The sequence below is a fragment of the Sminthopsis crassicaudata genome, chromosome 6, assembly GCF_048593235.1.
Source record: "Sminthopsis crassicaudata isolate SCR6 chromosome 6, ASM4859323v1, whole genome shotgun sequence".
Taxonomy (NCBI): domain Eukaryota; kingdom Metazoa; phylum Chordata; class Mammalia; order Dasyuromorphia; family Dasyuridae; genus Sminthopsis; species Sminthopsis crassicaudata.
The window spans coordinates 249,777,852-249,805,182 of record NC_133622.1 but is presented as its reverse complement, the minus strand read 5'-3'; the positions used below and the strand labels follow the sequence as shown (position 1 = coordinate 249,805,182).

Genomic DNA, 27,331 nt, shown 5'->3' with positions numbered 1-27,331 from the left:
CCTAAACCAAGATCTCACTCACTCCCTCCCAAGTGACTGTTGCGCGAGCTCCCCGAGCTCCCCTAGAGGAGAAACCTGAATTCACACCCACTGCATGGTCCGTCCAATTCAAGCCGCCCCCGAGCCTGGGGCTGCCCTTGCCCCCTCAGGGACCCATCCGAGCCCCTCCGCGGGGCCGCGCGCACACCTCTGCGCCGTCGGCCCCCTACAGGTAGGAGACACAGAAGCAGGCAGGCGCAAGACTTTATTGAGTGGGAAGCTCGGGCGGGAGGGTCTGGGGAGGGAAGACAGGCAGGAAGCTTTTAGGGCTAGAGCCGGAGCACCGGTTCCTAGGATGCCCCACTCCCGGAGAATGGGAGCTCTTTGGCTGAACGAAAACCCGGAGGGAGGCGAGAGGAGCAGGAGCCCCCGAGGGTCGCTGCGCCCGAGAGGCCGGCCCGGCCTAGGCCAGCTCCCTCTTGTCCGGGCCGTGGCGGGAGTGGCGAGGCCGGGCGGGTTTCCTGGGCTGCTTGAGGCCGGCCCGGCGGCTGCGGGGGAGCACGCTTCCCCGCTCGCTCTGCGTGTCCGACGACTCGTCGATGAAGGCGAAGTTCTCTCCCGGGTAATCGAGGGGCGCTGAAACTGAGCTCGTGGGCGCCGAGGAAGGGGGCTTCTCCTCCAGGCTGGACGGCCCCGCTCCCGGCTTGGCCGGGGGCGTCGGGGGCGGCCCGGAGCTCGGCTTCTCGGGCAGCGGCGGCTCCGGCCCCCGCGCGTCCGGCCCGGCGCGCTGCGTCATCCGCGCCGTCACCGTGCCGGTCCAGCTGGCTGCGTGAGCGGTAAGGTCGCCCATCTGCGGAGGGAAAGGAGGGAGGACGGAGTGTGTCTCCCGTCGCCTCGGGGGGCTGGGACGAAACTGCCAGCGCCTGGAGGGCTCCGCACGCCCTATCCGGACCGCCTAGCCATTTGCACCAAAGGGATTGAAGAAGCGAGACCAGAAGCGACCTGGCTAGAGTCAGGGCGGCATTAGAACTCAGACCTCCTGGCCCCGTGCGTCACTGCGTACTGATTTGGCTAAACGTCCCGGCTCTGCCCTCAGGCTCTCTGGCCGTGTTAAAACGCCCACCATCACCCCCCAGGCTGGATGGCTGCGAGGGAGAAACGATCTGAAAGCAAGCTCCAGTGGAAGGAGAGGGGGGAGGAGGGGCGAGCGTGGGAGCCGCTGCCGTTTTTAGCAAGTTCCTGGACAGCCGGGTTGGCACCTCCTAGGAATCCCTGGCGCCCCGGGGCCCCCAGGCGACCGCTCCGCGTACTACGGAGCTTGGGGGGAGGGGGGAGCGAGGCGGGAAGTGGAAAGAGCTTCCCCGGCCGCCCCGTCGGGGAGAGGAGCCTCCCTACCTCCGCCCGAGTGCGCGCCGACACGACCCGGAGCCAGTTCCCGATCATGGTGAGGATGGAGGCGAAGTAGGCGAGGCCCATCAGAATCCAGAACCAGACCATGGGCTGGTAGGCCGGGAACTGCTCGGGCTTCGTGCCTGGGGGCAGCCGGCGGAGTTGCGGTTGGGTGCGGCCCGGAGCTGCGGCTGTCCTCCCCTGCCCCGAGCCCCCAAGGCGCGAACCTGCTCCAGCTTCCGTGCCCCTGCCCTCCACCGCCTGGCCGCGGCTCCGGGCCGAACGGCCGGCTCCCTCCCTCCCTGGCTGGGCCTCTCACCCACCGGCCACGTAGTCCCCGAAGCCCACGGTGGTGAGCGTCACGATGATGAAGTAGAGCGCTTCCAGCGAGCTCCAGCCCTCGATGTAGCGGAACGCGAACATGGGCGCCAAGACGAAGAGGAGGCAGCCAACCAAGAGGAAGAGCATGGCCGACAGCGAGCGGACCAGAGCCGGCTGGACCTTCCACTTCTGAGGGAGGGGGGCGGTACGGAGAGAGCGCGGTCAGGCTGTTCGCTCAGGCAGCCCCTAGTGCAGCCCTCCCTTTTTACCGAGGGGGAAACTGAGGCCCAGGAAGGCAGCCCGACCATTACTCAGGATCAGAGAACCTTAGACGTGAGGAACTTGCCACTCAAAAGGGGCTGAGGATTCCCCGGCGGGGGCGGCGGATCGCATTAGGTGTCTCGGACTCTAGCTCCACACGTCCTGGGGTGGGGATGCGGAAGGGACCGTGTGGGGACTGGACGCGCCGATCGCAGGGACGCTCACCAAGAAGATGGCTTCCACGTGGCCAATGCCCCGGCGCAAGGAAGAGCCCAGCTTGTCGCCGACCCCCGCCAACAGCATCCCGAACAGCGGGATCCCCACCAGCGCATAAAAGATGCAGAAGATGCGAGCCTCGTCTGTGAGCAGGACCATGTTCCCATAGCCTGGAGGACCCGGAGGATCAGGGCAGGCTCCGGGGCCTGGGAGTCACCTCCTCAGTCACAACCCTGACACAGACCTTTGTCCTTTAACCCCCCACAAAGCCCCGTCAGCTGAGATTGAGCCTGAGGAGAGGGAAGAGTAGGCCAGGAAAGTGGGCAACAGCCCCCGGGGTTTTGGTCCGCACCAGAAGTTGGGACTTCCTCTCATTTCATTTCCAGTTTAACTGATCACTGAGGTGATGAGCCAGTGCATGAAAAAAGTTGGGGGTGCTCAGAAAAATTGGGGGGCGCTTAGAAAAAGTTGAGGGGTGCTCGATGCTTATTAGGAAGCAAGAGCCCCTGAAGAACCTAAGCTCAAGTGCCTTCTGTGAGTGCCCCACCCTGCCTCTCCTCCCATGGCCTGACCTTAGCTCTGCCCGTGACCGGCCCCTCAGCACCCCTGCCTGCACACCGATGGTGGTGATGATGGTGCCAGCGAAGAAGAAGGCACTGCCCAAGTTCCAGGCTGTTCGAGAGACGTTGGTGAGGTCTCTGGGGTCAGCACCCATGGACAGGTCATTGGCCACCTCCTGCAGAACGGGAAGGAGGGGATTACCAGGTCAACAAAGTGCCCCGCCCCCTGCACCATGCACTGGAGTCCCGCTTACCTGCTGTGCCGGCTTCTCCAAGCCAGGCCCTACCTCTCCTAAACTGGGGGGGCTGGATGAGAGCCTAGAGCTCTCCTGGCCCAGCAGCATCTTTACTGAGGTCTAGACAAGGGAAGGGATTGGACGGGGGTCTCAGTAAGTGCCCGGTCTTGGGACCCCCAATCACTCGTGCTCAGCCAGGCTCCCAGAAGGCCACCTTAAAAGCCAGCCTCTTCTTCCCTGGCAGCTCCTCCCAGGGTCCCAAGCTTAGCTCCCCTCCTCCCCCCCCCATTTTGCCTCTCTCTGAACCGGGAGGATGGCTCAGAGCCCCCAGCCCCTTCCTGGAGACCCCCAGAACTCCCGAAGTGGCCACCCCCCAGCTCCTGACTCTGCTCCTCGGTTCTGTTTTCCAATATATACAACATGTCCATTGCAACGAGGAAAATGGGTCACTTCTGTGTCTTTGTGGTTTGTGTGAGAGCCCGCTCGGCCTCTTGGAGAACAGCAATCCAGAGTTGTTCTGCTACCAGAGCCCCCCCAGTACCCCCATTCCTGCAGCAGGCTACTGCCCCCTCCAGAGCGGGGCCTCTCTGCCCAAGAGCCCGGGGGCTGGGGGGGCAGATAGTTTAAATCATTTATTACAGCTAAATCAGTTTGTAACTGGCCCCTCTGCCTCCTGGGGCAGCCCCGCTCCCAGCCTCTCCTCTAAGCGGAGACCTGCTTTTTCAGGGGGGTTCCAGCCTGACGCCGCCCGGATTGCAGAGTTGGGGGGGAGGGCGACTCCCCGAAGCCCGCGGAACCCCGGCTGCACCTTGCTCCCACGCCCTCCCGCAGCCTGGGCCCCCGCCCTTCTCTTCCTGGGGACATCCCCCGCAGCCAGTCTCACCAGCTTCCAGCTCTGAGCCCCAGCCAAGTTCCCCCGAGAGCTCTGCTGCGGGGGCGCGCCCGAGGTTCCCATCCGCACCGCCCGGGCCGCCTCGCCCTCCCCACAGCGCCCGGCAGGGGGAGGAGCCGGGCCGGCCCCCTCCCGTGCCCCCAGCCCAGCTCACCTCGATAAAAGCCTGGAGCGCGGACAGGTTAACGCACGGGTGTGCCCGGAGGAAGTTTTCCCGGGTCTTTCCCAAACTGCTTTGAGCCTGCTGCTCCTTTGGCATCTCAAAGGCCCTGAACACCAGGGCCCCGGACACCAGGTAGAGCAGCACCAGAGCCAGCAGCGCCAGGAGGGTGGTGGGCCTCATGGCACGGCCTCGAGACGGGCGGCCGCCCCCCCGGGAGCTGCGCTCTTGCCCCAAACCTCCTGGTCACGGCGGTGACGATCATGGACGCTGGGGGGGGGGAGGGGGCGTCAGCTCCATCTACCTGATGCCGGAGCCGCTCCCCGCTTTCCTGTCAGCCTCGCTCCTGGCCCGCTTCCCCGCTCCGTCCCACGCTGACCCTCCAGGGACCCGCCAGTGCGCGGTCCCGGGCCACCCTTAGTCGCGCCCCTGCCCTGTACCCATTCCTCTGCCTCCATCAGCTCCTTCCCTTACCTCTGCCCCTTTCACCAGCCCGTTCTCAGGGCACTTATTGGGGGGAGGGGAGACCGAGCGGACTCGGGGGGAAGAGGATACCGGCCGGAGCGGGATGGGGCTGACAACGAGGAAGAGGCGGGGGGAGCGGGGGCCCGGGGAGCCGGGGAGCGAGAGGAACGCGAGACCAAGGGCAGGAAGCGGAGCGGAAAGGGAGGAATGCGGCAGCAGAGTGATGGAGAGCTGCAGAAAAGGCGGCTGGAGGGAGGGAGGGGGTCCGCGGCGGGGGCTCCGGCCGAGCCCCGGGCTCCCTCCCGCGCCCGCCGCCGCCACACCTGGCCCGGCCCCGCCCTGCCCCGGGCGGGCTGCAGCATCCTCCCGCAGACGGAGCGGGCGCCCCACCTAGCCCGGGGCGGGGGAGGGGAAGGGGAACTCGGCCCCGACCCGGCCGGCTCCGCGCCCCCAGCCCCAGCGGCGGGGGCAGCGCTCCTCCTTCCGAGGGGCGCCGCGCCCAAGACCCCCCGCCCCCCCCCCCCCCGCCTCGGTCCGGGGTTTCAAGGAACAGCCGCAGGGCGGGTCCTGGAGGGCGGGGGCGGCGGAGAGGGGTTCTCCCGCACTGCCAGAACCTGGGACCCGCGCGGGGGAGGGCGGGCTAGAGGCTCTGCGGGTCCCCGCTAGAGGAAGGCGCCCTGGAGAGGGCGTGACGGCTCCCAGCTGCCCCAGGGGACCCGCGGAGCAGCCGGCGGGGAACCGCAGAGACCGCGGAGCAGCTCCGGGCCGTGCCAGCGCACACACGGCCGCGCACGTCCCGCTCCGCCACATTCTCCAGCTGCCCACTCACGCCACCCGGACGCGGATTCCCGCGGGCCCACGCCATGCCCACGCACGCACACACATCTGGCCCATGCCGTGCCTCCCGCCCACGGCCACACTCACTTTCGCACGGACACGCGGGGACCCTCCCCTGGAGCGGGAGGACGATGTGCCGGCCGGCCCCCTCCCCGGGCCGCCAGCCCCTTTCCCTGCCCCCGCTCGCCGCCTGGCTGAAGCGTCCCCGAGGCCCAACCGTGAGCAGCAGCTGGGGGGGCGTGGGAAGCCAGGGCTGGGACACTCTGAGAGCCGCGGACATGCGTGCAGGAGACCGTGCCTGGCCCGGCCTGAGCGGCCCCCCTTCCCTCTGCCTGCTTCCTCCCCCCCACACACGCTTTTTCCGGGTTTGCACCCTTGCCGGGCCCCCCCCCCCATTCAGCCCTCTGCTCACCTCCAGCTGTTCTACAGCTGTGCAGCTCGAGGGCCCAAAGCAGGACGGCCCAAGTCCTGGCCAGAGGGGTCAGCCGGGTACCCAGAGGAAATAAACCAGGGGCACTAGCCTGGGCTGCCCCTTCTCGGGGCCCTTGGGGGCAGACCATCCCTGGGGCTGCCATTCTCAGCAGGGGCTGGCCCAAGTACAGGGTGGGGCCCGGGGCGAAGGAGGGGAGGACACTGCACACCTGTGAGGCTCTGTCCTCACTGAGGGCCGCCCCCCCCAGCTCCAGTATCTCCCAGGGATGAGCCCCCCTGTGCCAGGGCTTGCACCAGGTGCCGTGATCTGGCCGTCCGTGGAGCAGATGGCATCGGAAGCCGTCTCAAGGCTCCAAGCCCACTGCCACCCCTCTGCTTCCTCTGCCAGCTCCCCAGGGGGTGCCCCGCCACCCACCCCAGACCTCGTGCATTTTGGCTCTGCCCCCTACTCCTTGGAGAAGTCCCAGGAGCTCATTGGTCAGTTCCCAGAATGGGCAGAGGCCCGTGGTTCTTTGGTCACTCAGCCCTTGGTTCATCCATCCAGGGACCCCCACCCCCACCCCGGGAGGCCTCCAAGGTCTAGACAAGGCCTGACTTCAGGGTTTCCTCACCAGAGACAATCAAGTCATCCCCCCCAACCACCATGGGGCCCTGCAGATTGACAAGGACTTGGAACGCCTCAGAACCAGTCTCCTGACCTTCCTCAGAAGGGCCCAGATTCTAAATGGAGGCTGCTTTGAAGGCTCCCCCCCTCCCTGCCTCCCTGTGTACTCCTGGGCCCTCCAGATTCCACTGATGCTCCCCCCACGCCAGGCCCTTGTTCCAAGGACAGGAGGGGATGGTCGGAGATCCGGGGGGCAGCGGAGCTTGCTTGCTGCCAGCTTCCAAGCCCTGCCTTGCCAGCTCTAGCTTCTGTGATTTTAAACCCCCCCTTTTTCCAGGGCTAGACCAGCATCGGGACCTGGAAGCCAAGTGTGTGAGTCGGGAGACCACAAGCACCAGACCAAGATTCCCAGGGGGCATGGGCACTGTTTATTGAGCAGCAGGCACAAAAGAGGTAGCGGGCTCCGTATGGCGGACAATGCCGCTCCCAGCAGGAGGCAGAAGCTCACTCTGAGAGGAGCAGCTAAGGAGCTGGACCCAGCACTAGAAGCTGCAGACTTGGCAGGGGCAAGGGCAGAGGACAGGGTTGCGCCGGGGGCTGCGGAAGGCAAGAAGGGGGCCACCTGGAGGAGGGGCGCCCCACCCTAGCCCAGATTGCGGGAGCTCATGTTTGCGGGGTGGAGTAGAGGCTGTGGTGATGGTGGCCGGCAGGCCCAGCCACCTGGGAGAAGAGGAGGGGCGCGCTTCGGCTCTGGCTGCCCACACACCAGCCGGGCTCCCGCCCAATAGCACCATACCAGCTGCCAGCCCCCAGGCTCCCCGACAGGCTGCAGAGAGAGATGGGGGGACTGAACATAGAGGCCCCAACAAGCAAGGGCTAGAAAGCAAAGCAAGATGGGACCCTGAGCCCCTCGGGCAGTGGCCAGAGGGGCCAGAATGGGGAAGCTCTTTCATCCCAAAGTAAGGAGCAACAGGCAGTGGACAGGATAGCAAAGGCCGCCAAAGCAGGGCGCCTGGAGCTGGCAGTGTCTCCAGAGGGGGCTGTGAGACAGGCCCCGAGGTCCCCACAGACAAAGCCCCAGAAGCCCCTGCAGCCTCCACGGCACCCCCATACCTGGTGCTCTCTCCCCGGCCGTGCTCCCAGGGTCCTCCTTCATCTTCACAATGTCCAGCCCGGTCAAAAAAGTAGGAGCGAGAAGTGAAGACCTGTCCGTTGATAATGCGGCTGGTGCTCTTTGGGAAGAGGCCACAGGGCGTTAGCGGCTCCACGCACACGCTCCCCTTCTGACCCCTCACAGACCCTGGCGGGGGGCTAAGGGAAGAGCTTACCAGGTCCTGCGGGGGCCGGTGGACCCGAAAGAAGCCAACAAGCAGGGTGGTGGGCAGCAGCTCCCACACAAAGAGGATGAGACCAAAGACCAGGTAGCCCTTGTCCCCTAGATCATTCACCAGGTCAGCCTGCCAGGGGAGGGAGAGTAAAGGGAGCCGTGGCAGACCAAGGAGAGGAGAGAGGGCCCGGGGACGCCCACCAAGGGTGAGGCTCACAGACAAGGACGCCCAGCAGCTCACCCACCTGGTCAGAGACGTTGTACCAGTCGTAGTCAAAGGAGTCCAGCCGGCTGTGGGGAGCCAGCGCCAGGGCCGCCAAGTTGTAGCAGGCCCGGCTGGCATAGAGCAGAACTATGGCCCCACCCATGGCCGCTGCCTGACACACGCTGGTCCCCTGGACACACAGACGGGCGTGCTTACTTAGGTCCAGCTTCGCGGGTCCGAGGCAGCCCCAGCCACCCCACAAGCAATCCCAGAAGTCCCTGGGACAAGCCCCTACCTTGGCCTCCAGGTAGATGCTGGTGGAGGGGGCCCGCCGCGCCACCAGGCAGAGGCAGGCAGCCAGGGACAGGGCACAGATCACAAAGAGCGAGTCGCTCACCAGCACGCGCACCAGCAGCAGGGCCCAGGGCTGCGTCCGGCGCCGACGGGACAGCATGGCACACAGCACGTTCACCAGCAGGAAGAGCAGGGAGGCCCCGACGAAGGCCCCCCGCACGGCCAGCCTGCGGCCCACAGGCTCTGGTCAGTCCCCCCCCCGCCCCCCGACCGGGAGGGGCCCCTGGCCTGCAACATTCACACTGTTACGTCTGACACACAGGTGCCCCCTCCCCCAGCCGAGCGTCAGCCCTAAAGCCAAGGGGCGCAGGAACCGCAAAGACCTCAGGTGCCCTCCATGCCAGGAGGGAGGCACCGGGCGGGCACCATTGGCTGACCTGAAGGAGCTTCTTGCCCACTTCCTAGTCTCACAACAGCCCCATGTAGCTCCTGGGCAGAAACCAGGGAGCGGCTGTCACGCTGACCCACCCGTTCTCGGGGCTCACGGGGGTTGGACCTTCGGCAGGAATACTCACAGGCCCCGGCTCATCTCGGGGTGCTGCTTTGTCTTTGCCTTGAACACCACCTAGGCCAGAGAGAGGAAGCGTAAATGACAGCCCTGGCTGTAGGGCCACAGCGGTCCCAGGATGGGCCGGAGCAGGGGCCCACCGTCCTTGGGGGTGGGCTGCCTGACCCCGAGCCCACTCCACGGTGCCTCGGCCCCCTCTCCTGTTACCTGGGCAAAGTAGAGGTTCATGAGGGTGAGGGTGAAGAACTGGAGGCACACGGGACAGCAGTAGAGCAGCCAGAAGGGGAGAGGGCCCAGGCGGTTGGCTCGAGCCGTGTCGCGGAAGTAGAAGGAGAAGAGGGTGGTCCGCAGGGCGGCCCAGAGCAGGCACAGCGCCAGGAAGACTGTCTGGTAGCTGAGCCGCTTGTGCCCGTAGAGCAGCACCAGCCAGAGCTGGGCGTAGACCGAGAGGAAGAGCAGGCCGTACAGCGTGGTGTAGGCGGCAGTCAGGCCCAGAGTCACGGCGGGGGGCAGCGCGGGCACCAGCCCCGCAGCGGGCACCAGCCCCGACAGGTTGCCCTCCATGCCGGGCAGGGAGGCCTGGGAGGGCGGGATGAACGAGAGAACAGACCAAGCTTCAGAAAGCAGGCACGGACAGGACAGGCTTGGCGATGGGGGGCAGGGTCCAGGTTAGCTCCCTCCCCCCCCATCAACCTCTCCTCCCTTAGAGAAGGGAAGGGGCAGGGACGGCCCTGGGGGCGGGGGTCCTGGCTGGTCAGCCCCGGTCTCCCGCCCCAAGACACACAAACAGTCCAGACGAGCGCTCTCCCTCCCTCCTGTCTGCCCAGCCAGACTCCCGTCTCCTCACCTCCCTTCCCAAGTATCAGGGTCTCTCTCTCCTGGGCCTGGGGTCTCGCCCCAGGGGGCTGGTCCCCCACAGTTATAGGGCTGGGGAGGTGGTCTGTCTATGGCGGGGGAAGGGGCAGGGTATCTGCACTGACGCTCAGAGGTTTCCTCCAGATTCTTTAGGGTCTGGGGTCTCTGGGGTTAGTCTAAGGGCCTGTCTATTGAGGGGGAGGGGACACTCACTGCAAGAGGTGTCTTCCGGATTCTGGGGGGCCTGGGGGTTGATCCCACTCTAGATGCTAGTCTCAGGGTCTGTCTATCGGAGGGGGAGGGGCAGCTGTCTGCACTGACTCCCAGAGGTCGCTTCCAGTTCTGGGGGACCTGGGGGTGACCCCGAGCTAAGATGCCAATCTAGGGGGAGGGGGGAGGGGTCTGCAGTGACTCCCAGAAGTCTTTGGAGTCTGGGGGTCTCCCGAGGCTAAGATGCCAGTCTGTGTGAACCCTGGGCTCGCCTAGCGGGGGAGACGTCTCCCCCCGTCCCAGGCCCCCCGAAGATTAGCAGGCCTGGGGTCCACGCCAGGGGATGCAACGTGGGGGTCTCTGTGCGGCTCGCGTCCCGCTCGTGGTGGCTCTCCCCGGAGGGCTGCCCGGGGTCTGTCCGGCTGGGTCCGGGATGAATGTGGAGGCCTCCCTCGGGCGCCCTGTCACGTCACGACGTGTCCGGTCCCGCGCGGCCCAGGCCCCGGGGCCTCCCCGGGCTCCAGCCGGGCCGGAGCCCGCCGCGATCCGCTGTGCTCCGGGGGAGCCGGCGCCGCTGCCGGGACCGGGATCAGGCTCCCCGGCTCCCCGGCTCCCGGCTCCCCGGCTCCGCCTCCGTCGCTTCCTCGGCCGCCTCCGCCTCCTCCTCCGCCTCTGGAGAAAGCTGCGCATGCGCTGCGCCCGGCCCTACGCAAAGTGCGCAGCGCCCCGCCCGGGCCCCGGGCAGAGAGAAGGACACAGGGGGCGCGCGCGCCGCCGCTGGCGTAGCCGCGTCCGGGAATGGCCTCGCGCCGAGCCGCGGGCCGGAGGGCGCTCGGGGAGGAGGGGCCGTTGCCATGGAGACGAAGTGGCGGCTACGCTTCTGGCCTCGGAACCCCGCTCCTTTTCAACCAATCCTCGCCCGTAACCTCGGCCCCGCCCCAAGCCGGGGCCCGGTCCCTCAGTGGCTCCCGAGGGGCCTGAACTGGTTTCGTTTACTTCAGAGCTAGAGTAACGGACTTCCGCCCCAAACCAAGATGGCCGCCAGGCCCGGCGTTCCCCGGACTTAACCCTTTGTTGAGCGGGCTTCTGTCTGTGCTGATGCACTGCGAGAGGAGCCCGAGCCTCGAGCCGGGGCGCTTTTGAATTGGACTAATAATCCTAACAGACACCTTGCAGTTAATTATAGGAGTTACAATTGTAACTGCGCTCAGGTGGCCCGGAGGAGCGGCTCTCGGGGTAGCTACACACCAAGCCGCGAGCCCCCACGGCGGGCTACCCTTTCACCACAGCGCTCCCTGGGGTCTGCAAAGAGCTTTACAGGAATCCCGTTTTATCCTCCCTTCTCCGGCGAAGATGTAGCTACAGCAACGGCGGGAAAGGGCGAAGCGTCCCCCACACACCTGGAGCCCGAGTCCGCGGTGGGGGGTGCAGGGGCCTGGGCGGCCCAGGTGACCGTGCAGGACAGACAAGCGCTTCCCCTGCTCCCCATAAGCCGCATTACCCTTCCACTGGTCCTTCATCACCTGCACAGGCAGGGTCCTGTGTCTGGTGCCAACAAGACCCGAGTTCAAACCAGCTCAGAAAGTCACTGCTATGTGGCCCTGGGCAGGTCACTTAACCTCGGTTTCCTCATCTGTAAAATGAGGATGAAAATAGCACTTACCTCCAAAGGTGGTTGTAAAGACAAATAAATTCAGATATGTAGAGCCTGGCACATAATAGGTGCATCATAAATGCTTATTCGGGTGGCACAGTGTATAGTGGCCAGTCTGGAGTCAGAAAGACCTGATTACAAATTTGTCCCCAGATACTCACCAGCTGTGTGACTCTGGGCCAATCACTTAATGCTGATTCTCACACACACACACACTCACACATACACACATGCACTCACACACATGCACACACACATATACTCACACACCCACACACATGCACACGCACACACACATATACTCACACACATGCACACACACACACACATATACTCACACACATGCACATGCACACATACTCACACACTCACACACATGCACACGCACACACATATACTCACACACATGCACACATATACTCACACACATGCACACGCACACACACATACTCACACACATGCACACTCACACACACATATACTCACACACATGCACTCACATACACATATGCACTCACACGCACACATACACACTCACACACATGCACATGCACACACACATATACTCACACACACGCACATACATATACTCACACACATGCACACACACTCACACACATGCACACATATACTCACACACATGCACACGCACACACACATATACTCACACACATGCACACTCACACACACATATACTCACACACATGCACTCACATACACATATGCACTCACACGCACACATACACACTCACACAATGCACATGCACACACACATATACTCACACACACGCGCATACATATACTCACACACATGCACACACACTCACACACATGCACACACACGCACACATATACTCACACACACATGCACACACACACACCTATGCTCACACACTTGTGCTACTTCCTTTCCTTTCACTGGCACTGTACTTTCGAGCTGGAGGCCTGCTGTGTTCTTTCAGCTAGGGCAAGGGCCCTTAGTTTATTTATTTTTATTTTTTCTTTCTTTCTCCCCCCCCCCCCCCAGGCTGGGGTTAAGTGACTTGCCCAGGGTCACACAGCTAGGAAGTGTTAAGTGTCTGAGACCAGATTTGAACTCGGGTCCTCCTGAATTCTGGTCTGGTGCTCTATCCACTGCGTCACCTAGCTGCCCCCGGGCCCTTAGTTTAGGGGCTTCCTTGACTGCTTGGGTCCCTTCATTCTGAGGCTGGCCAAGTCCAGGCAGGAGAAGAGCTCTGGCCTTTGCTTCCTGATTCAAAGCCCACCCTCAGAAAGGGCCTCCACCTTGCCTTCCAGTTATCCAGATGCCCAGCATTGGTTTCCTCAGAGAAGTCTGGGTTAGGTTTATAGCCTTTCCCTCCTGCCCATCTCCTCCCATCCTAGGAAACTTCAAACCTGCCCCCACCTCAAAGGCCCTAACTTCCTGGTTCCTCAACTCATTCATTTTCTCTGATCCAAGCCTCCATCACAACCCAGCTGTCCAAAGAATAGGTGGATGGCCATACCATTGACCTTCCCAGCACCCCCCACTCTTCCACTTCCAGGTTCACAAACTTCCAGATTCTTTGATCCCATCATTCCATCTTTCCCCTCATGGATCTTCCTATCTATATCTCAATTCCTAGTTGAACCAACTCAACAAAGGCTTCTCCACTAGCCTCCCGAATTCTGTTGTAGACCACACCTGGCCAAGCCCCAAAGCCTGTATTGCTCCCCCTTCTGGCTCCTTTGCTCCAGTTCTTTGGTGGTGGGTGCTGGAGGAAATCCCAACTGGCGATATCTTATCATAACTGAACTCTCACTGCCACAAAACTAACCTTTGATTCTCCCCACCCTCCACAGAAACTGCTCCTTCTCTCTCCAGAACTTCCTTTTCCTCTCTTCCGGCCCTGCCAGTCGGCCCGATCCTTTTCAGCTGCCTGCAAACAAGCCCGTGCCTCCAGCATCCTAAAAAGACCTCACTTGATCCCCAGAATAGAATCCCTTCCAGTCTTCTGACAATTTATTCACTTCCATAGGACTCTAAGACCCAGCTTCTTCTTCTTTTTTTTTTTTTAAATAGTTTTTATTTGCCAGATATATGCTTGGGTAATTTTACAACATTGACACTTGCCAAACCTTTTGTTCTAATTATTCTCTCCCTTCCCTTCCCCCCAGATGGCAGGTTGACCAATACATGTCAAATATGTTAAAGTATGATTTAAATACAATATATGTATACATAGGACCCAGCTTCTTAAACTTCAACCCCTCTGTGGAGTCCCCTAACTGAATGTGGGAGTCATGAAATTATGATTAGTAGTCAATGATTTGTAAAAGGTTTTCCAATGAAAAGGTGTCGAGAGTGAGAAAAGCTTAAGGAGTCCTGCTCTGGAATCTCATTCCCCTGGCCTCCTGACCTTCTAGCAAGACAATTTCTCTCCAGACTCCAGGCCTTTGCACTGATCTGAGCTTGGAACACCATCTCTCCTCACTTCTGCCTCCTGGTTTATCTGCATTTCTTCAAGACTTTTTTTTTTTTTTTCCCCTCCCGGAGGCAGAGTTAAGTGACTTGCCCAGGGTCACACAGCCAGAAAGTATAAAGTGTCTGAGGTCTCATTGGAGCTCAGGTCCTCCTGACTTCAGGGCTGGTGCTCTCTCCATTGCGCCCCCTAGCTGCCCCTCAAGACTCATTTACAAACCCACCTTCTGCAAGGGGCCTTTCCAGGTCATCCCTGCCCCTATTCCCTTCGGAATTACCTCCTATTTGCACTGTGTATATCTTTTAAGTCCATGGTGGTTGTGTGTATGTGGTCTCTTCCAGTAAGGCAGGGACTTTATTTGTGCTTTTACACTAGTGAGTGCATAATAAATGCTCAGTGGATATATTGGATTACTTGCTGTCTAAGGAAGGAGGTGAGCGGAAGGGAGAGCGAAAAAATTTAGAACGCAAGGTTTTGAAAAGGTGAGTGCTGAAAATTATGCATATATTTTGAAAATTAAAAGCTAAAAAATAAATAAATGCTTGTCGATTGACTGTCCTCAAACCCCACCTTCTGTAGGAGACCTCCCCAAGTTTCTGTAGCCTTCCTTGAGGTGAACCCTTCGTTTACTCTGAACATTTCTTATAAGCACCAGTGATTTACTTATCTCCCCTATGAGAATGTAAAGCAGGTAAATTATTATTTCCCTTTTTTTGGATGCCCAGAATTTACAACAGTGTCTTGCACTTAGTAAGTTTAATAAGTGTGAGTTTTTTTAATTTGACTTGACAGATTGCTTGCCCTAACATGGTCAGAACCAATCCAGTTGGAGTTATCCAGGGTCTGGTATTTTACAGGGATGGACGCTGGGTCAAAGGCAGGACCTCCATCTGTGGCCCAGAAACCCGGTCTAAGGGTAAATGGTTTCTTCTGGGCAAAGCCGGGAAGGCCTATTTGCATCCGGGGACTTTCCCCTTTGTTTCCCCGAAGTCTGCTAGCCCCTTGGGACTCCTAAAGCACCCAGAGAGGACAGGGACTGTTTTTCTGTTGTTGTTGAGTCCTTTTGGTCCGTCCCACCACTCTTCCTGACCTCATTTGGGGCTGTCTCGGCAGAATACTGGAGTATTCGCCATTCCCTTCTGCAGTTCATTTTACAGAGGAGGAAACTGAGGCAACAGGGTTAAGTGACTCGACCCGGGTCTCACACACTCACCAGAAGTGTCTGAGATCCAATTGTAACTCAGGAACTCTTCCAGGCTCTTACGAACTATGGCGCCACCTAGCGGTAGCATTTGTTACACTTATTATTGTGAGCCTCTAGGGGGCGATCAAATCCAGCCTCAGACACTTCCTAGCTGTGTGACCCTGAGCACGTCACCTCTTTCTGCCTGCCTCAGTTTCCTCGTTTATAAAATGATCTGCGGACGGAAATGGCAAGAGCACTGGGTTATCCTTGTCGAGCACTCAGCCAGAAGGGCCGTTTCCAAGTCCCAGCAGACTTCCCGAGGAGACACGCTTCCGGCCCGGATCTTCGGGCTCCGGTTTCCCACATTCTACTGCACCTTCCGTGGTAGAGAGAGAGAGTACGGGAGGCTGTGAGAACCTCACAAATCCCAACTAAAGTATCATCGTTATTGTTATTCACTCCCATTCTTATAACGGTCACCCAGTCCTTAACAATTATTACGGACTCACGGAGGCTCACGTGCTGGGGATACAAAAAAGAATCTAAACATCGCCCCTGCGCGTGGAGGATTCCGATCTGACGGGAAAGCGAGCACAAACAAGCTCCAGCCGAATCGGAAGCGAAGGAGAGGGAAGTTTCCTGTGAGCCTGGGATTCGGCTGGCACTGAGGATGCCGGGGGTCAGGGGGCAGACCGTTTCCCAAGCAGCCTTTGCTAATTCCCCCTAACCCCCAGCCGCACTGTTGATACGCCCATTTTACAGAAGAGGGGACTGAGGCTTGGAGCACTGGAACCCAAGACAGACCTCCACCCCAAAGACAGTTCCCAGACGACGGCGCTTGGTTTTTAGCGGAGGGCGCAACGGGCCTCGGCTCACACGAAGTTAACTGAGTCCCACTGAGGAATACTCTGGGATGGGCCAAACCAAGCAGTGGGGGGGGACAAATGGGGGGGGGACAAATGGGGGCCCCGAAAGGGAGAGTACCCCCCCCGGGAAACGCTCGGCTTTGGAGTGGGCCGCGGGGTTCGAGCGGCCTGTTCTCCCCAGTTAGGTGACTCTCGCCAGCGTCCTCACCTTCCAGCGCCTCAGTTTCCCTCTGGCCACAAAGCGGACGCCGGACAACGAGCGTTTACAGAGCGCGGGGAGAAGGGAAAGTTAATTGCCCTCAGGGGGCTTCCCCTCGACGGGGGAAAACAGCGGGCTGCGGAGGGGGAGAGGATACTAGGTATCCAGGAGGCGCAGCCCAGGAAGGGGGTGGGAGTCCAGTCAGGAGGAAGCGGGGGGAGGGGGCCGCTGCCGGGATGGGGGCTGGGCTCGGCAGCGCTGGAGGGGGAGGGGCAGTGTAAAATAACTCCCGAGGCCCGCCAGCTTGAAATCGAAGCTCCTGCAATCTCGGCCGCCCCCCCCCCCCCCCCGCCTCTCCCCCCTAGTCCCAGCCCTCCATGCTGGAAGGAAGCAAGCTCAGGGCCACAGGAAGGAAGAATCAAAAATACTCAGAGTAACCTGAGGGGCCCAGGGCGGGGGCAGCAAGCCGGCCAGACCGGGCCCCGGCCCCTGCCCCGGGCCTGGGGCTGGAGGGGGGCGGGGGGAGGAGTCAGGGACTGGGGTGGGGGAGGGGAGACCCTCCCCACCTCTTTCTTCCCCTCCTCCCACCCTCCCTCCCAGCCGGGGTGACATCGCAGGAGCTGATTGGGTTAGGTTCGTGACAGTTTCTCTCACCCAGGCAACGGGGGCCGGGCTCCCACGAAAACGGGAGGGAGGGAAAGAGGAGGGGAGAGAGAGGGAGAGACCCGGGGAGAGAGGGCGAGAGAAGTCCGGGGCTGCCCGTCCGGGTAAGCCTCCTTCACCCACGGCCACAGCCAAGGGCGAGCCCGGGCCGGGCCGCAGGGAGCCAGCCTCCCGGGACTGGGAGGGAGGGCGCTGGAGGGAGGGAAGTCCGGGGAGTTGCCTCGCGGGGAAGGAAATGGAGAGGGATGGAGGCACAGCCGGCGCGATCCCACCTCCCAGCCTCAGTTTCTCCCTCCGTTTAATGGGGAAGTTAAGCTTGGCCCCCCCTCCCCCTCCCGGGGCCGCTGGGGGGAAGGGCTTTTCCGGAGTGGAAGCCCTTCTGCCGGTGTAGATCGCAGCCCACCCTACCCTGGATCCCGGGGAGCCCCCTGGACCACGCTTGGGGCACCGGACTCGTTACCTGGCCCGGCTTACTGTCGGGGGCGGCCCTGGCCACGTTCCCTCCTCGGTCCAATGGGGGAATTGAACCCGGAGGTTGTGGGGAGAGGCGGGCAGATCCTCCCGGCTGCAGGAAGGTGAGTTCTTAGCGGGGACTCATCCTCCCGGAGGGAGCTGGGCGGAGCCCCGGACCCTTGACCTGGAAGTCCCAGGAGCAGGGCGAGACCCTTTGCTTCCCATGTGACCTTGGTGCCCTAGGAAGAGAGTTCGGGCTCTCCGGGCTGGGGCCCCGGGTTCAAATCCTACCCATGTGCTTGAAAGAACCGCAGAAATTAAGTCAGTAATTAGGGGGTGCCGGCAGGCCCCGCTTTAATTAGCCCCGTTTTCCCCTGTTTATAATTCATTGATACCTTGTTGTTTACATAGCACCTTCCCCTTAGATAGTAGCTCCTTGAGGACCTGGGCTGCCTTCAGCCTTCCTTTATATCTGTAGCTCTTAGCACTGGCACATAGTAGGCAATAATTGCTTGTTGCTCCCTGCTATCACCAGGGAATGGTAGCCAGGAAGTAGTAGTTTGACCTGGAATGCCATGGGTATTATGGGGTTAACAAGCATTTATTAAGCACCTACTGGGTACCAGGGGAAGCTACATGGAATAGTAGATAGAGTTCGGGGCCTGGAGTCTGAAAGACTCATCTGCTAAGTTAAAATCCAGCCTCGGACATTTCTAGCTGTGGGACTCTGGGTAATAATTCACTTTCCCCTGCTTGCCTCAATTTCCTCATCTGTAAAATGAGCTGGAGAGGGAAATGGCAGTATTTCTACCATGAAAACTCCAGGTGGGTCACGAAGAGCCAAGCAACCCAACAAGGACACTCCCTAACAGGTGTGGTCTTCTCTGACTGGCTGGTCAGTCATCAGACATTTATTAAACACCTGCTGAATGCCAGGTCTCCATCTGGGAGTACACAGAGAGGCCCTGGGGAGCCCCAAGGGGGTGCTGGTTGATGGGTTATTGACTGGGTCAATGGGAGAAAGCACTGGCCGATGGGAAGGGCAGAAGGTGGCTTGGCTGACACTTCTGGGGCCCAGGGGGCTGGCCCACTGGATTATGGTTCCTAGAGACAGAAAGGGAGGGAGGTGATGGCCAGAACCCTGGGGCATGGTTCTTCCTGTTCGGGATAAGGCCCCAATGGCTCACTGGGAAGGTTCTGGAGGGGCCCAAGGTGGGGTTCTTGTACTCCCTTATGGATGCCTTCTCTGGAACACCTCTAGAGTAGGAACTCTTCATTGCTGATCATGTAGCCCAGGGCATGGGGCACCCACTGGGGGACTGATGGCTGATGCTTGTCAAATTTCATCCAGGCCCTGCCCTTAGAGATGATAGTGGCCCACCGTCTCTCTTTGGGATTTGGGCTGTGCCTGGACTCAGTTTGATGGGCAGGGCACTGGGCACACAAAAAATGAAAAACTGCCCCTCTCTCTTTCAGCTCCAAACACATTTGGGGGACATGAAAATGTTCTCCCTCTTATAAATGGGAAAACGGAGGCCTTGAGAGAAGGACGGTGTCAGACAGCAGTCCATTGGGAGCCTGGGTTCTCTATGCCCTTGGACCTCACCTCCTTGGGGCTCGGTTTCCTTTTCTGTAAAAGGTTATTTAGCCCTAGAGGTCCCTAACTTGTGACATTAAGGAGATCCCCCCCCATGGAGGCGGATGGCTGGCCATCTTATACGGTGTCTTAGAAGGTAACAGTCTGCCCAAAGTCACTCGGCTAGTAGGATCAGGGGCAGGATTTGAAGGCAAGGGTTGCCCAGACTCTGACCACCGAGGCTTGTTACGTTCTAACACGGTTATATTAGGTTAGAAATGGTGCTGGAGTCGAGCAGGTGGAAAGGGACAGAGGAACCTGTCCTCATCAGAATTCCCTCTTCTGCCTCCCCCAGCACCTGGTGGTCTCTTCCATCCTACCCCTGGCACCTGAAGGCCTCTCTCCCCTGGCATCCAGTGATCTCTTCCACCTCCCCCATAACACCCAGTGGCCTCTTCTGCCGCTCCCCTCCCCCAGCCACCCACCTCCTCTCTCCTCCCCAGGCCAGAGGATGCCTCCCACCCTGTGAGCATGTTTCAGATCCCCGAGTTTGAGCCGAGTGAGCCCGGAGAAGACCCTTCTGCCTGTGACCCAGGGGAGCCCAGGGGGCTGGGCAAACACAGCTCCACTGCCCCCAGCCTCACCCCGCTCAGGCCAGGACACAGAGCAGCACCTGGAGCCCACCACCATGAGGGTAGGTACACGCCCCCCTCCGGCCTCTCTGTGGTGTTGCCACTCTGCCATCCCAGAGGGCTCCGAACTCCCCCTTTTGTAGGCTGGCCAAGGTGGTCCAGCTCCTGAGGAGCAGAGAGCTTTAAAACCGCACTAAGATTTTGGGGCTGCCCAGGGGAATAGCTATTTCCATCTCCATTTTACAGATGGGAAAACTGAGCCTTAGAGCCACCTAGCTAGTCAGCAGGAGCAGGGTCCACTGTTATCTGAGGGACTGGGCCTGGCTTAGCCACTTGTGTCCAACACACCTTCACTAGTTTTATATCTCGAGGAAACCCAGTCCCCGGCTCCCAAGCCACCAGGGGAGGGGCTTGGAAAAGCCCGCCACTCTGCTGCCCTCGGAGGCACTGGGCCCGGCCCAGCACCTCCCAGTGCAGTCCCGGGACCTGTGTTTCAGGCCCAGCCCATGAGGCCTTTCCCTGGATCACCTGTCCTAGCTCTGGTCAGCCCCAAACCTAGGGGTGGCCCCCAGGAAGAAGGCAGCTGCCAGCTCCCTGCCCTCCACACCCAACCTGTTGTTCACTCTACAAACCTTTGGGCTGGCCCGGACAGCCTGGGGCTTGCATTCCGATTGGGTGAGGTCACAGAAGCTCTGGAGGGCAGGGGTCTGGGGGGCCGAGGATGCTGGGAAACAATGACAGGCCGCCTTCCCCCTCCCCAGCACTTGGGATTGCTGAGTGAATGAAGATTAACCTCTTTTATCCTCATTTCATTTATACGAGTTCGTCAAAGTCCTTGTGGCTTTGTCTCTTGAAGGCCCTTCCTCCCTATGGCAGGTGTGTCTGAGGGAGCATCCCAGGGACTTCAGGCCCCCTCACATGGGTTGGCTGACGGGCACCTGGCACAGTGCTTGGATGAGCTCGCCCTCCATGAAGGCCATCAGCCCAACGGAGCTCTTCTGCCCAGGGTTTTAGTTCCTTGGACTGTCCCACACCCTATGGGCTCCCCTGGGACTGGAAGAACAGGTGCAAAGCAGGGGACAGGGGAGGAGAAGATCTGGGCAGCAGGGAGCCTCAGAGAGCAAGGTGAAGGAAGGGCAGGGAAAAAAGGAAAAGGAGGAATGAGAAGGAAGAGGACAGGAGCTGGGCAGCAGAGGACAGCTATTCAGAATGGTTATATCCCTTCACAGCTCCACCAACAATGTACCAGTGCACTTTCTTCCCACATTGTCTATTCCCGCTTGTCAATTTTATCTTTTTTCAAGCTAAGCTTTTGATAAAGTTTGATAAAAGTGTAGAAAGGGAAGGAACAGGAAGGGGGCCATTGGGGCATCTTCTTGGAGTCCAGCCTGAGAGCACCCGACACTTCTTTCTTTTGGCCCAAGAGCCCCCTTCCTTAGCTCAGAGCTTGGAGAGCCCCTCAAGTAGCAGAACTCTGGATCTCAGCTGCCTTGCTGGGGCAGGTATTCTCCTCTGGCCGGGACCACACAGTGTCAGAGGTGAATTGGAACTCCAGTCTCCTCCCCCTTTTCATCTGGGCCTTCCCTCCCCCTGACTGAGGTCAGGGGCTGGGCAGATCCCTTCTTGAGGTTTTCAGGCGCACCAGGGGCTCTTAGCTGAGGGCAGGAGGATAGGAGATAATGGTTTCTGTTGAGCACCCCACCCATGACCCAGGAGGCTCTTCAAACCAAAGTCCAGCTTGTCCAGGAATGCTCTGCTGGGCTTAGGCCTCTAGATTTTTGAGGAGGGGGTGATCCCATGACCATCATTCTCGCAGCAGGAGCCCCAGATTTAAGTCAGGTGAGGCAACATGAAACAGAGAATGGAGGATCTGGGAGACCTGGCTTCAAATTCTGCCTTTGACACTGCCGAGCTATGATCCTAGGCAAGTCCCAGGTCTGAAAGCCTGTTTTCTCCTTTGTAAAATGGGAGTGATAATAGCAGTCAGCTCAGAAGGGCATTGTGACAAGCAGATGGGTCTGAGAGCCCTTCCCTTTCTAGGTCTGTGGCCTTATAAAGGACATAGCAAAATACAAATGTAATATCTTTATAATATATATATAATATGATGACATATGTAAGATATTTACATCTTTTGTTTTGGTCACCTACATTTATTTAAAATGTTTTATTATTTTATTAAATATGTTATACCTTATTATTACAATTTTATTAAACACTTTTTGAGAGGAAGAGGAAAAAAATTCAGCAAGTGCATCAAAAAAGGTTTAATGTGTACACCATTCCCCCTAGACCCCCACCTCTGCCTCTTCTGTCTTCTATCTCTTCCTTGGGGCCAGCCTTGCCCTGTATCATTGGATTATTTTGTGATTGTTGTTCTTTTCATTTATATCGTTGTAATCGTTTTGTATATCATTCTCCTGACTCTGATCACTTTACATCAGACTGTTCTCTGTATTCCTTATGTCTATCAGTAGTTAATGTAGAGTGATACAAGTGCTCCCATTTGTGAGACCTCTTCTCAGTGGGTAAGTATTGCTGGAAATAGTTGGCTATATAAAGGGCCTTTCTTTTTGTCAGTGACATCTTTGGGGTATAAAGTAAACAGTGGAACAGTTTTGGGTCAAAGGGTATAGACAACAGTCACTTTATTTGCATCAGTGTTTTTGCTTTTCAGAATGGTTGTATCACTTCACAGTTTCACCAACAATGTATCAGTGCACTTTCTTCCAGCATTGTCTATTCCCGTTGTCAGTTTTGCCAGTTTTCAAGCAAAGCCTTTTTTTGATACAGTGTCAATGCTCTTCTTGCAGAAGAGAAGAAAGGATGACGTAATTAGATGGTGTTGGAACTAGTTGGATTGCCATAATGATAGAGTTGTTGTCAATCATCCAATGTCACTACACCAGAAGGTCCCCATTAAAATACCCCTAAGCATCTGTGATTGGCCCTGGGCCGGCTAAAGTTTTTGTACAATGATTCCGGGCAGTGATTCCGGACCTGTTTGCTCTCAGGAGGCCTTTATACTCTTAAAAATTCCTGAGAACCCCCAAAAAGCCTTCATTTATATGGGTCTTATCAATAGTCACCATCTTAGAAATTAACATAGCTTAGCATTATGAAAATAGTTTTGACCCTGGCAACCCCTGAAAGGTTCACGGGGACGCTAAAGGGCGATGAAATTCAATAGGATTAAATGTAAAGTCGTCCTTTGGCAAAAAAGCTGGAATAAGTACAAGGTGTTATTAGCCAGCATACTGTCCGGTGCAAGTGTTGAGGTTGTAAAGGGGACCCCAAAAGTCCTAGACCAGTGTCTCAAAAGAATCTGCAGACTTGAAGCCATCTGCTAGTCAAGGGGCAGGGTATTAAAGCAATGAGACGCCATTTCTGAGCGGACAAAGGTTCCAATGCAGTAAAGAGACCGAAGCAAGGCTTTCATGTGTCGGAGGGTAAGGCTGGGAAGTGAGCTCCAGATGAATTCAGGGCGGTCTTCGGATAGGCGGGGCAGTTTCCCCAGCCAGAAGACCCCGGACTCCTTAGAACAGAAGCCCTAAGGTCAGGGGACCCCCAAGGCCCATCACGTCCCTGGGGGCTGTGTGGGGAGGGGCCCCTCAGGTTTTCACTGGAAGGTTTTTTGTGCACGTGGTGGGGAGAGGTCTCGAGGAAAGCAGTCGGGGAGGCCCAGCTTGTCCTAGGAGGTGAGGGAGCTGGCAGAGGCGGGCGGTCCAGACTAGGAGCCAGATGTGAGGACACGAGGCTCCTTTTCCCTCTCTTTGCATCCCCGGCCCTTACCACCATGGTACCAGGCACACAGTAGGTGCCTAATAAGTGCTTAGGAAGAAAAGGCGGTTTCAAGGGTAAGTGAGTGGAAGGTAAGGAGAGGCTGAGCAGGCCGGAAGGCAGCGCCTTGCATTGGGTGGATGTGTTGAGGGGGTGAGAATGACACAGTTGACATCAGATGCGTGAAGTCAGTCCCTGAAAAGCTTCAACGCAAGCGATCGGGGCATTGGAGACGTTCTAGTGGGGAGAACTAATGACGGGGAAAATGAATGACTACCAGAGGGAAGAAATGAACCGCGCTCTCCTCCGCTTCCTCTGTAGGCGCCGGCGCAGGGAGGCCCCGCCTGATCTCCTACCCCCCACTTCGGGAGGGCTCCCGGGAGGCGAGCCCCGAAGCGGAGGCCGAAGCAGAGCGCTCCGAAGGGGAGGAGGAGCGCGGCCTCTTCCGGGGCCGCTCCAGCTCAGCGCCCCCTATCCTCTGGGCGGCGCGGCATTATGGCAGCGAGCTGCGCAGGATGAGCGACGAGTTTCATTGCACCTTCAAGGTAGCGGTAGGGGGCGTCCTGTGGCCGCAGGGCATGCTGGTCGTTGTAGTCGCGAGCTTCCGAAAGGCCGCGAAGGGATAGTGGGAGGGAAAAGGGGAGTGCCGGAAGTTGAGTGGGGGGCGGGACAAATGCTCGAGGTAGCCAATCACTTAAATCTTTGCTCTTGTTTTCTTTCCCCCTCTCCCGTCCCCTGCAGGGACTTCCCCGCCCGAAGAGCGCAGGCACTGCGAGCCAGATGCGTCGGAGCCATGGCTGGACCCGCACCTTCCAGTCTTGGTTTGGGCGGAATTTGGGGAAAGGGAGCGTCGGTCCTTCCCACTGACCCCCACCCCTTCCCCCTCCTTCCACGCACCCCATCCCTGAAGTAGTTTGGCGGCCATGTTGGGTAAGGGCGGAAGTGCTCTGCCCCGACTTACCGGGACCGAGAGCAGAAGTAAAAGTTCAGGGAGTCAGAGAGCCCGTGGCGTGACTAGCATCTTGCCGAAGCCGTGCGAATTCTTTGGGGAGCCAGGACGCCGGCATCGCGACAGTGGGAAGGCTTTTTCTGCCCACAGCCAACATGGTCGCCGGAAGAGGCTGCAACTAGACTTCCAGATCCCTAACAATCGCCTTGGGGGCGGGGCTTCGTTGCGCCTGCGCCGTGGTCAGAACCGAGATTAACCACTTCTCCCCCGGACAGCTACTCTTGTAGCAGACTCCAGGGTTTCCCTATGTGAAAGTGGCAATAAAAACCGAGTCATTTGTTGTTGTCTCTCCTGCTTCTCTTCTCCCGCGTCTGAGGCTGGGCCGACACCAGATCGTGTCCTTGGTGGTCTGATCCTCTCTCTGCAGCTCATGAACCTGCCATGGCTCCCCGTTGCCTCTGCAATAAAATGCCAATTTCCTGGCCTGGCATGTCCTTCAGCTTCAGTCCCTATTGGTTGCGGCCAGACTGAGCCAATTTAGAATGTCGGGTCCTCTTAGGTCGGGTTTAGGTGCTGCCTCTGCCGAGAAGCCTCCTGTGATTGCTCCTCCCCTTCCCCCCACCCTTCAAGGTGAGCAGAGAGCAGGCCTTTGGGGACTTAGCCTGCTCGGTCCCTTGTATTTGCTTACCTGTCCTATCTCTGGTAGAATATAAGCCCTGTGGAGGAGGAAACCGGGAAGGAGGGGTGTCTGCTTCCCAGCACACTTCGGAGAATCACACATCCTTTACCAGAAAGACTTGACCCTAAGGATGAGGTGACTCTGGAGCTGGAGGGGACCTCGAGGCCTCTAACATCCAGCCCTGTCATCTCAAAGGAACAACCTGAGACTAGCCGGGTAGGCAGAAAGAGCTTGTTCTGTCTCCTTGGGCAGCTGGTTAGTAGCCGGGTAGAATGCTGGCCTGGGGTTAGGATGACCGAGTTAATATCTGGCCTCAGAATCTCTGTGACTCACTTAACTCTGCCTCAGTTTCCTCATCTGTAAAATAAGTTGGAAAGGCTGTCTCCCAAGCTAGTAACTAATGGCCTCTTGCCAAGTACTGTATCAGACCTTTGGAGAAAGGCAAAACCAACTTTTTCCTAATCTATAAAAAGAGAGTGGGACCAGGCAGCTAGGGGGCGCAGTGGATAGAGCACCAGCCCTGAAGTCAGGAGGACCTGAGTTCAAATGTGATCTCTGACATTTAACTCTTCATAGCTGGGTAATCCTGGACAAGTCACAACCCCAATGTCCTCAGCAAAAATAAATAAAAGAGTGGCACTGGAGGCCCTCTGGGTTCCCTTCTTGGGATCCTATGATTCCTTTGAGTCTCAGTTTCTTCATTTTATCAAAGGAAGGGGTGAAAGTAGACGACTTTCCTGGTGCCTTCCATCCAAGTGGGACGTTTTCATGGTCAAGGCCAGCCTTCCACAGCAGGCGAGCCTTGCAGGATCAATCGGATCCAGGCTGGGCAGGAAAGCTTTCAGGGGCTTCTTATTTGTAGGGCCTGATTACCCAGAGAACAGGTGAAGCTTGGAATGTTAGGAAAGTCAAGCTGGACTTAACATTGACAAGGAACATTTATGGGCCAGCTGGGACAGAGCCACATTTTCAGATCAAGAAAGTGAGGTGTTAGATTTAGATAATCCAACCCAAAATGATAAACCGAGGCACAAAGAGAAAGTGTGGCTGGGCTCGAAGGGAGGGCAGGGCTGGGCAGTTGGCTCAAGCTTCCTCAGGCAGTCCCAAAGGGCTCCAACCGGCCACCCCACTGCCCCGTGTGTCCACCAAGGGGCCGGAGCCAGAACTCCTTGGCAAAGATGTTGCTTCTTTGTAATCTCCCTGTGCCTCCCTTCCTCCCCACCCCATCTCCTGTTTGCTCCAAACTTTGGCAAAAAGTGAGAGAACAGACGATTGGCAGGAGATAAGAAACTGCCTTCCTCTCCCAGCTCAGGCATTTAGGTCCTAATGGGTGGGGAGGCAGGAGGGGGAGTAGGGAGAGTTTTAAGTCAGCCTCTTGACCCCGGGGCTGTGGAAACAGGTCAACTGAGGACCACCAGAGCTGGGCAGACCTGACTGAGAACAGAGGATTCTGGAACAGGGCAGGCCCTAAAATATGGAATTTCAAGGCTGGAAATGGCCTCAGAGCATGGGATTTCAGCCTCAGAGGGACCTTAGAAGGTGGAATGCCAGGACTAGGAGGGCTAATCGGAGCCCCCACTAGGAGGGCTAATCGGAGCCCCTACTTTTACACTAAGCAAAAGCTAAAGCCCAAAGCAGGAAATGACTCACCTGCGATCCCAGTCCCAAAGCCAGGCCCTCTGCCTTCTAATCCAACTGCAATGTGCACAGGGCCGGCTTCCTTCGGGCCAGCCTCTGGTGGCCTTTTTCTTGATCTCCCAGGACTGGCCGGAACTGCTCTCCCGCTGCCTGGGGCCCCAGCTGGGCTGTAGGCTTGCAGCCATGCTGGGAGGCACGTGCTTGGGAGACAGCTCTCCAGCCTGATATACCTTAAATAGAAAGCACACTCCAGAAATAGCTGCCCCAGGGACCCTGCCCAGTGGTGCTGCTCTCCCCAGGGTTCAGCCTTCAGGAAAGTGACAGCAGAGTAGAACAGGCAGCTCCTCTGCACCTGCAGCCTAAGAGCTCCTTGTAGCTGGGATAGGTCAAGGCAGGGAAGAGCAATGGGGGGTGCCGGCAAGAGCCAACTACCTCAATTCAGGACACCTGGCTTCCAGACCTGGCTCTGCTGCTTCCATGTTTCCCTCCTAACTTATGTTGCACTAGTTCCAAAATGGGGGCCCTGGGTGCCTGAGGAATCATGGTGAGCAATCCCTCAATCCTTTGCAGACCAAATACCATCTCGTTCCTCTTTACTTCTCTCCAACTACACGCAGTGATAAATACCAGATTCCTCAAAAATCTGCTATTGAAGACGGGTCATTGTAGTTGGTCCGGAGAACTCCAGGTCTACTCTGACCTAAACATTTCAAGGTCAACGACCCATATGGACTTAAAAAAAAATCATAGCCACAGTATTTGAGTAAATGAAAAACTGGACCA

The 27,331-nt window shown here is 58.4% G+C and overlaps 3 protein-coding genes across 14 annotated transcripts; 1 reads left to right on the top strand and 2 right to left on the bottom strand.

The window, feature by feature from the left end:
- Positions 1–229: 229 nt before the first annotated feature.
- KCNK4 (potassium two pore domain channel subfamily K member 4) lies at positions 230–4,209 on the bottom strand. Of its 4 annotated transcripts, none has more exons than XM_074273354.1 (7): positions 4,009–4,197; positions 2,981–3,082; positions 2,739–2,902; positions 2,176–2,336; positions 1,692–1,878; positions 1,375–1,511; positions 230–829 (listed from the first exon to the last, which is right to left on the bottom strand). In XM_074273354.1, the coding sequence occupies exons 1-7, from the start codon at positions 4,195–4,197 to the stop codon at positions 330–332; spliced, it is 1,440 nt and encodes a 479-aa protein (XP_074129455.1). In that variant the 3' UTR covers positions 230–329. The 4 variants fall into 4 exon arrangements, with proteins under 4 accessions (XP_074129455.1, XP_074129457.1, XP_074129458.1 ...); XM_074273356.1 differs by having other exon boundaries at positions 2,785–2,902; XM_074273357.1 differs by lacking the exon at positions 2,981–3,082 and having other exon boundaries at positions 2,785–2,902; positions 4,009–4,209.
- Positions 4,194–17,401, bottom strand: GPR137 (G protein-coupled receptor 137). 6 transcript variants are annotated; one of them, XM_074273369.1, is made up of 8 exons: positions 9,594–10,500; positions 8,954–9,325; positions 8,754–8,803; positions 8,180–8,405; positions 7,925–8,074; positions 7,681–7,809; positions 7,466–7,584; positions 4,194–4,284 (listed from the first exon to the last, which is right to left on the bottom strand). In XM_074273369.1, the coding sequence occupies exons 2-8, from the start codon at positions 9,308–9,310 to the stop codon at positions 4,194–4,196; spliced, it is 1,122 nt and encodes a 373-aa protein (XP_074129470.1). In that variant the 5' UTR covers positions 9,311–9,325; positions 9,594–10,500. The 6 variants fall into 6 exon arrangements, with proteins under 6 accessions (XP_074129470.1, XP_074129469.1, XP_074129467.1 ...); XM_074273368.1 differs by lacking the exons at positions 4,194–4,284; positions 9,594–10,500 and adding exons at positions 6,758–7,178; positions 17,302–17,401; XM_074273366.1 differs by lacking the exon at positions 4,194–4,284 and adding an exon at positions 6,758–7,178 and having other exon boundaries at positions 9,594–10,497.
- BAD (BCL2 associated agonist of cell death) lies at positions 16,725–24,570 on the top strand. 4 transcript variants are annotated; one of them, XM_074273391.1, is made up of 4 exons: positions 16,725–16,811; positions 19,374–19,564; positions 23,604–23,827; positions 24,024–24,570. In XM_074273391.1, exons 2-4 carry the CDS (start codon positions 19,402–19,404, stop codon positions 24,147–24,149), a joined length of 513 nt encoding a protein of 170 aa, XP_074129492.1. In that variant the 5' UTR covers positions 16,725–16,811; positions 19,374–19,401; the 3' UTR covers positions 24,150–24,570. The 4 variants fall into 4 exon arrangements, with proteins under 4 accessions (XP_074129492.1, XP_074129491.1, XP_074129489.1 ...); XM_074273390.1 differs by lacking the exon at positions 16,725–16,811 and adding an exon at positions 16,833–16,945; XM_074273388.1 differs by lacking the exon at positions 16,725–16,811 and adding an exon at positions 16,906–17,416.
- The last annotated feature ends 2,761 nt before the right edge of the window (positions 24,571–27,331 follow it).

Bases quoted from the DNA above. Each gene is read 5' to 3' on its own strand.
- GPR137 (XM_074273368.1), bottom strand. From the start codon at position 9,310: ATGGAGGGCAACCTGTCGGGGCTGGTGCCCGCTGCGGGGCTGGTGCCC. The intron at 7,585-7,680 runs GTAAGCTCTTCC...CTCTTCCCAAAG, and splicing joins ACCGGCCCCCGCAGGACCTG to AGCACCAGCCGCATTATCAA. The intron at 7,179-7,465 runs GTATGGGGGTGC...CTCTCTCTGCAG, and splicing joins GGCCGGGGAGAGAGCACCAG to CCTGTCGGGGAGCCTGGGGG.
- BAD (XM_074273388.1), top strand. From the start codon at position 17,355: ATGGGGGAATTGAACCCGGAGGTTGTGGGGAGAGGCGGGCAGATCCTC. The intron at 17,417-19,373 runs GTGAGTTCTTAG...TCTCCTCCCCAG, and splicing joins ATCCTCCCGGCTGCAGGAAG to GCCAGAGGATGCCTCCCACC. The intron at 19,565-23,603 runs GTAGGTACACGC...CTTCCTCTGTAG, and splicing joins TGGAGCCCACCACCATGAGG to GCGCCGGCGCAGGGAGGCCC.
- KCNK4 (XM_074273354.1), bottom strand. From the start codon at position 4,197: ATGAGGCCCACCACCCTCCTGGCGCTGCTGGCTCTGGTGCTGCTCTAC. The intron at 1,879-2,175 runs GTGAGCGTCCCT...CCCCTCCCTCAG, and splicing joins ACGTGGAAGCCATCTTCTTG to AAGTGGAAGGTCCAGCCGGC. The intron at 830-1,374 runs GTAGGGAGGCTC...TTCCCTCCGCAG, and splicing joins CGGCGCGCACTCGGGCGGAG to ATGGGCGACCTTACCGCTCA.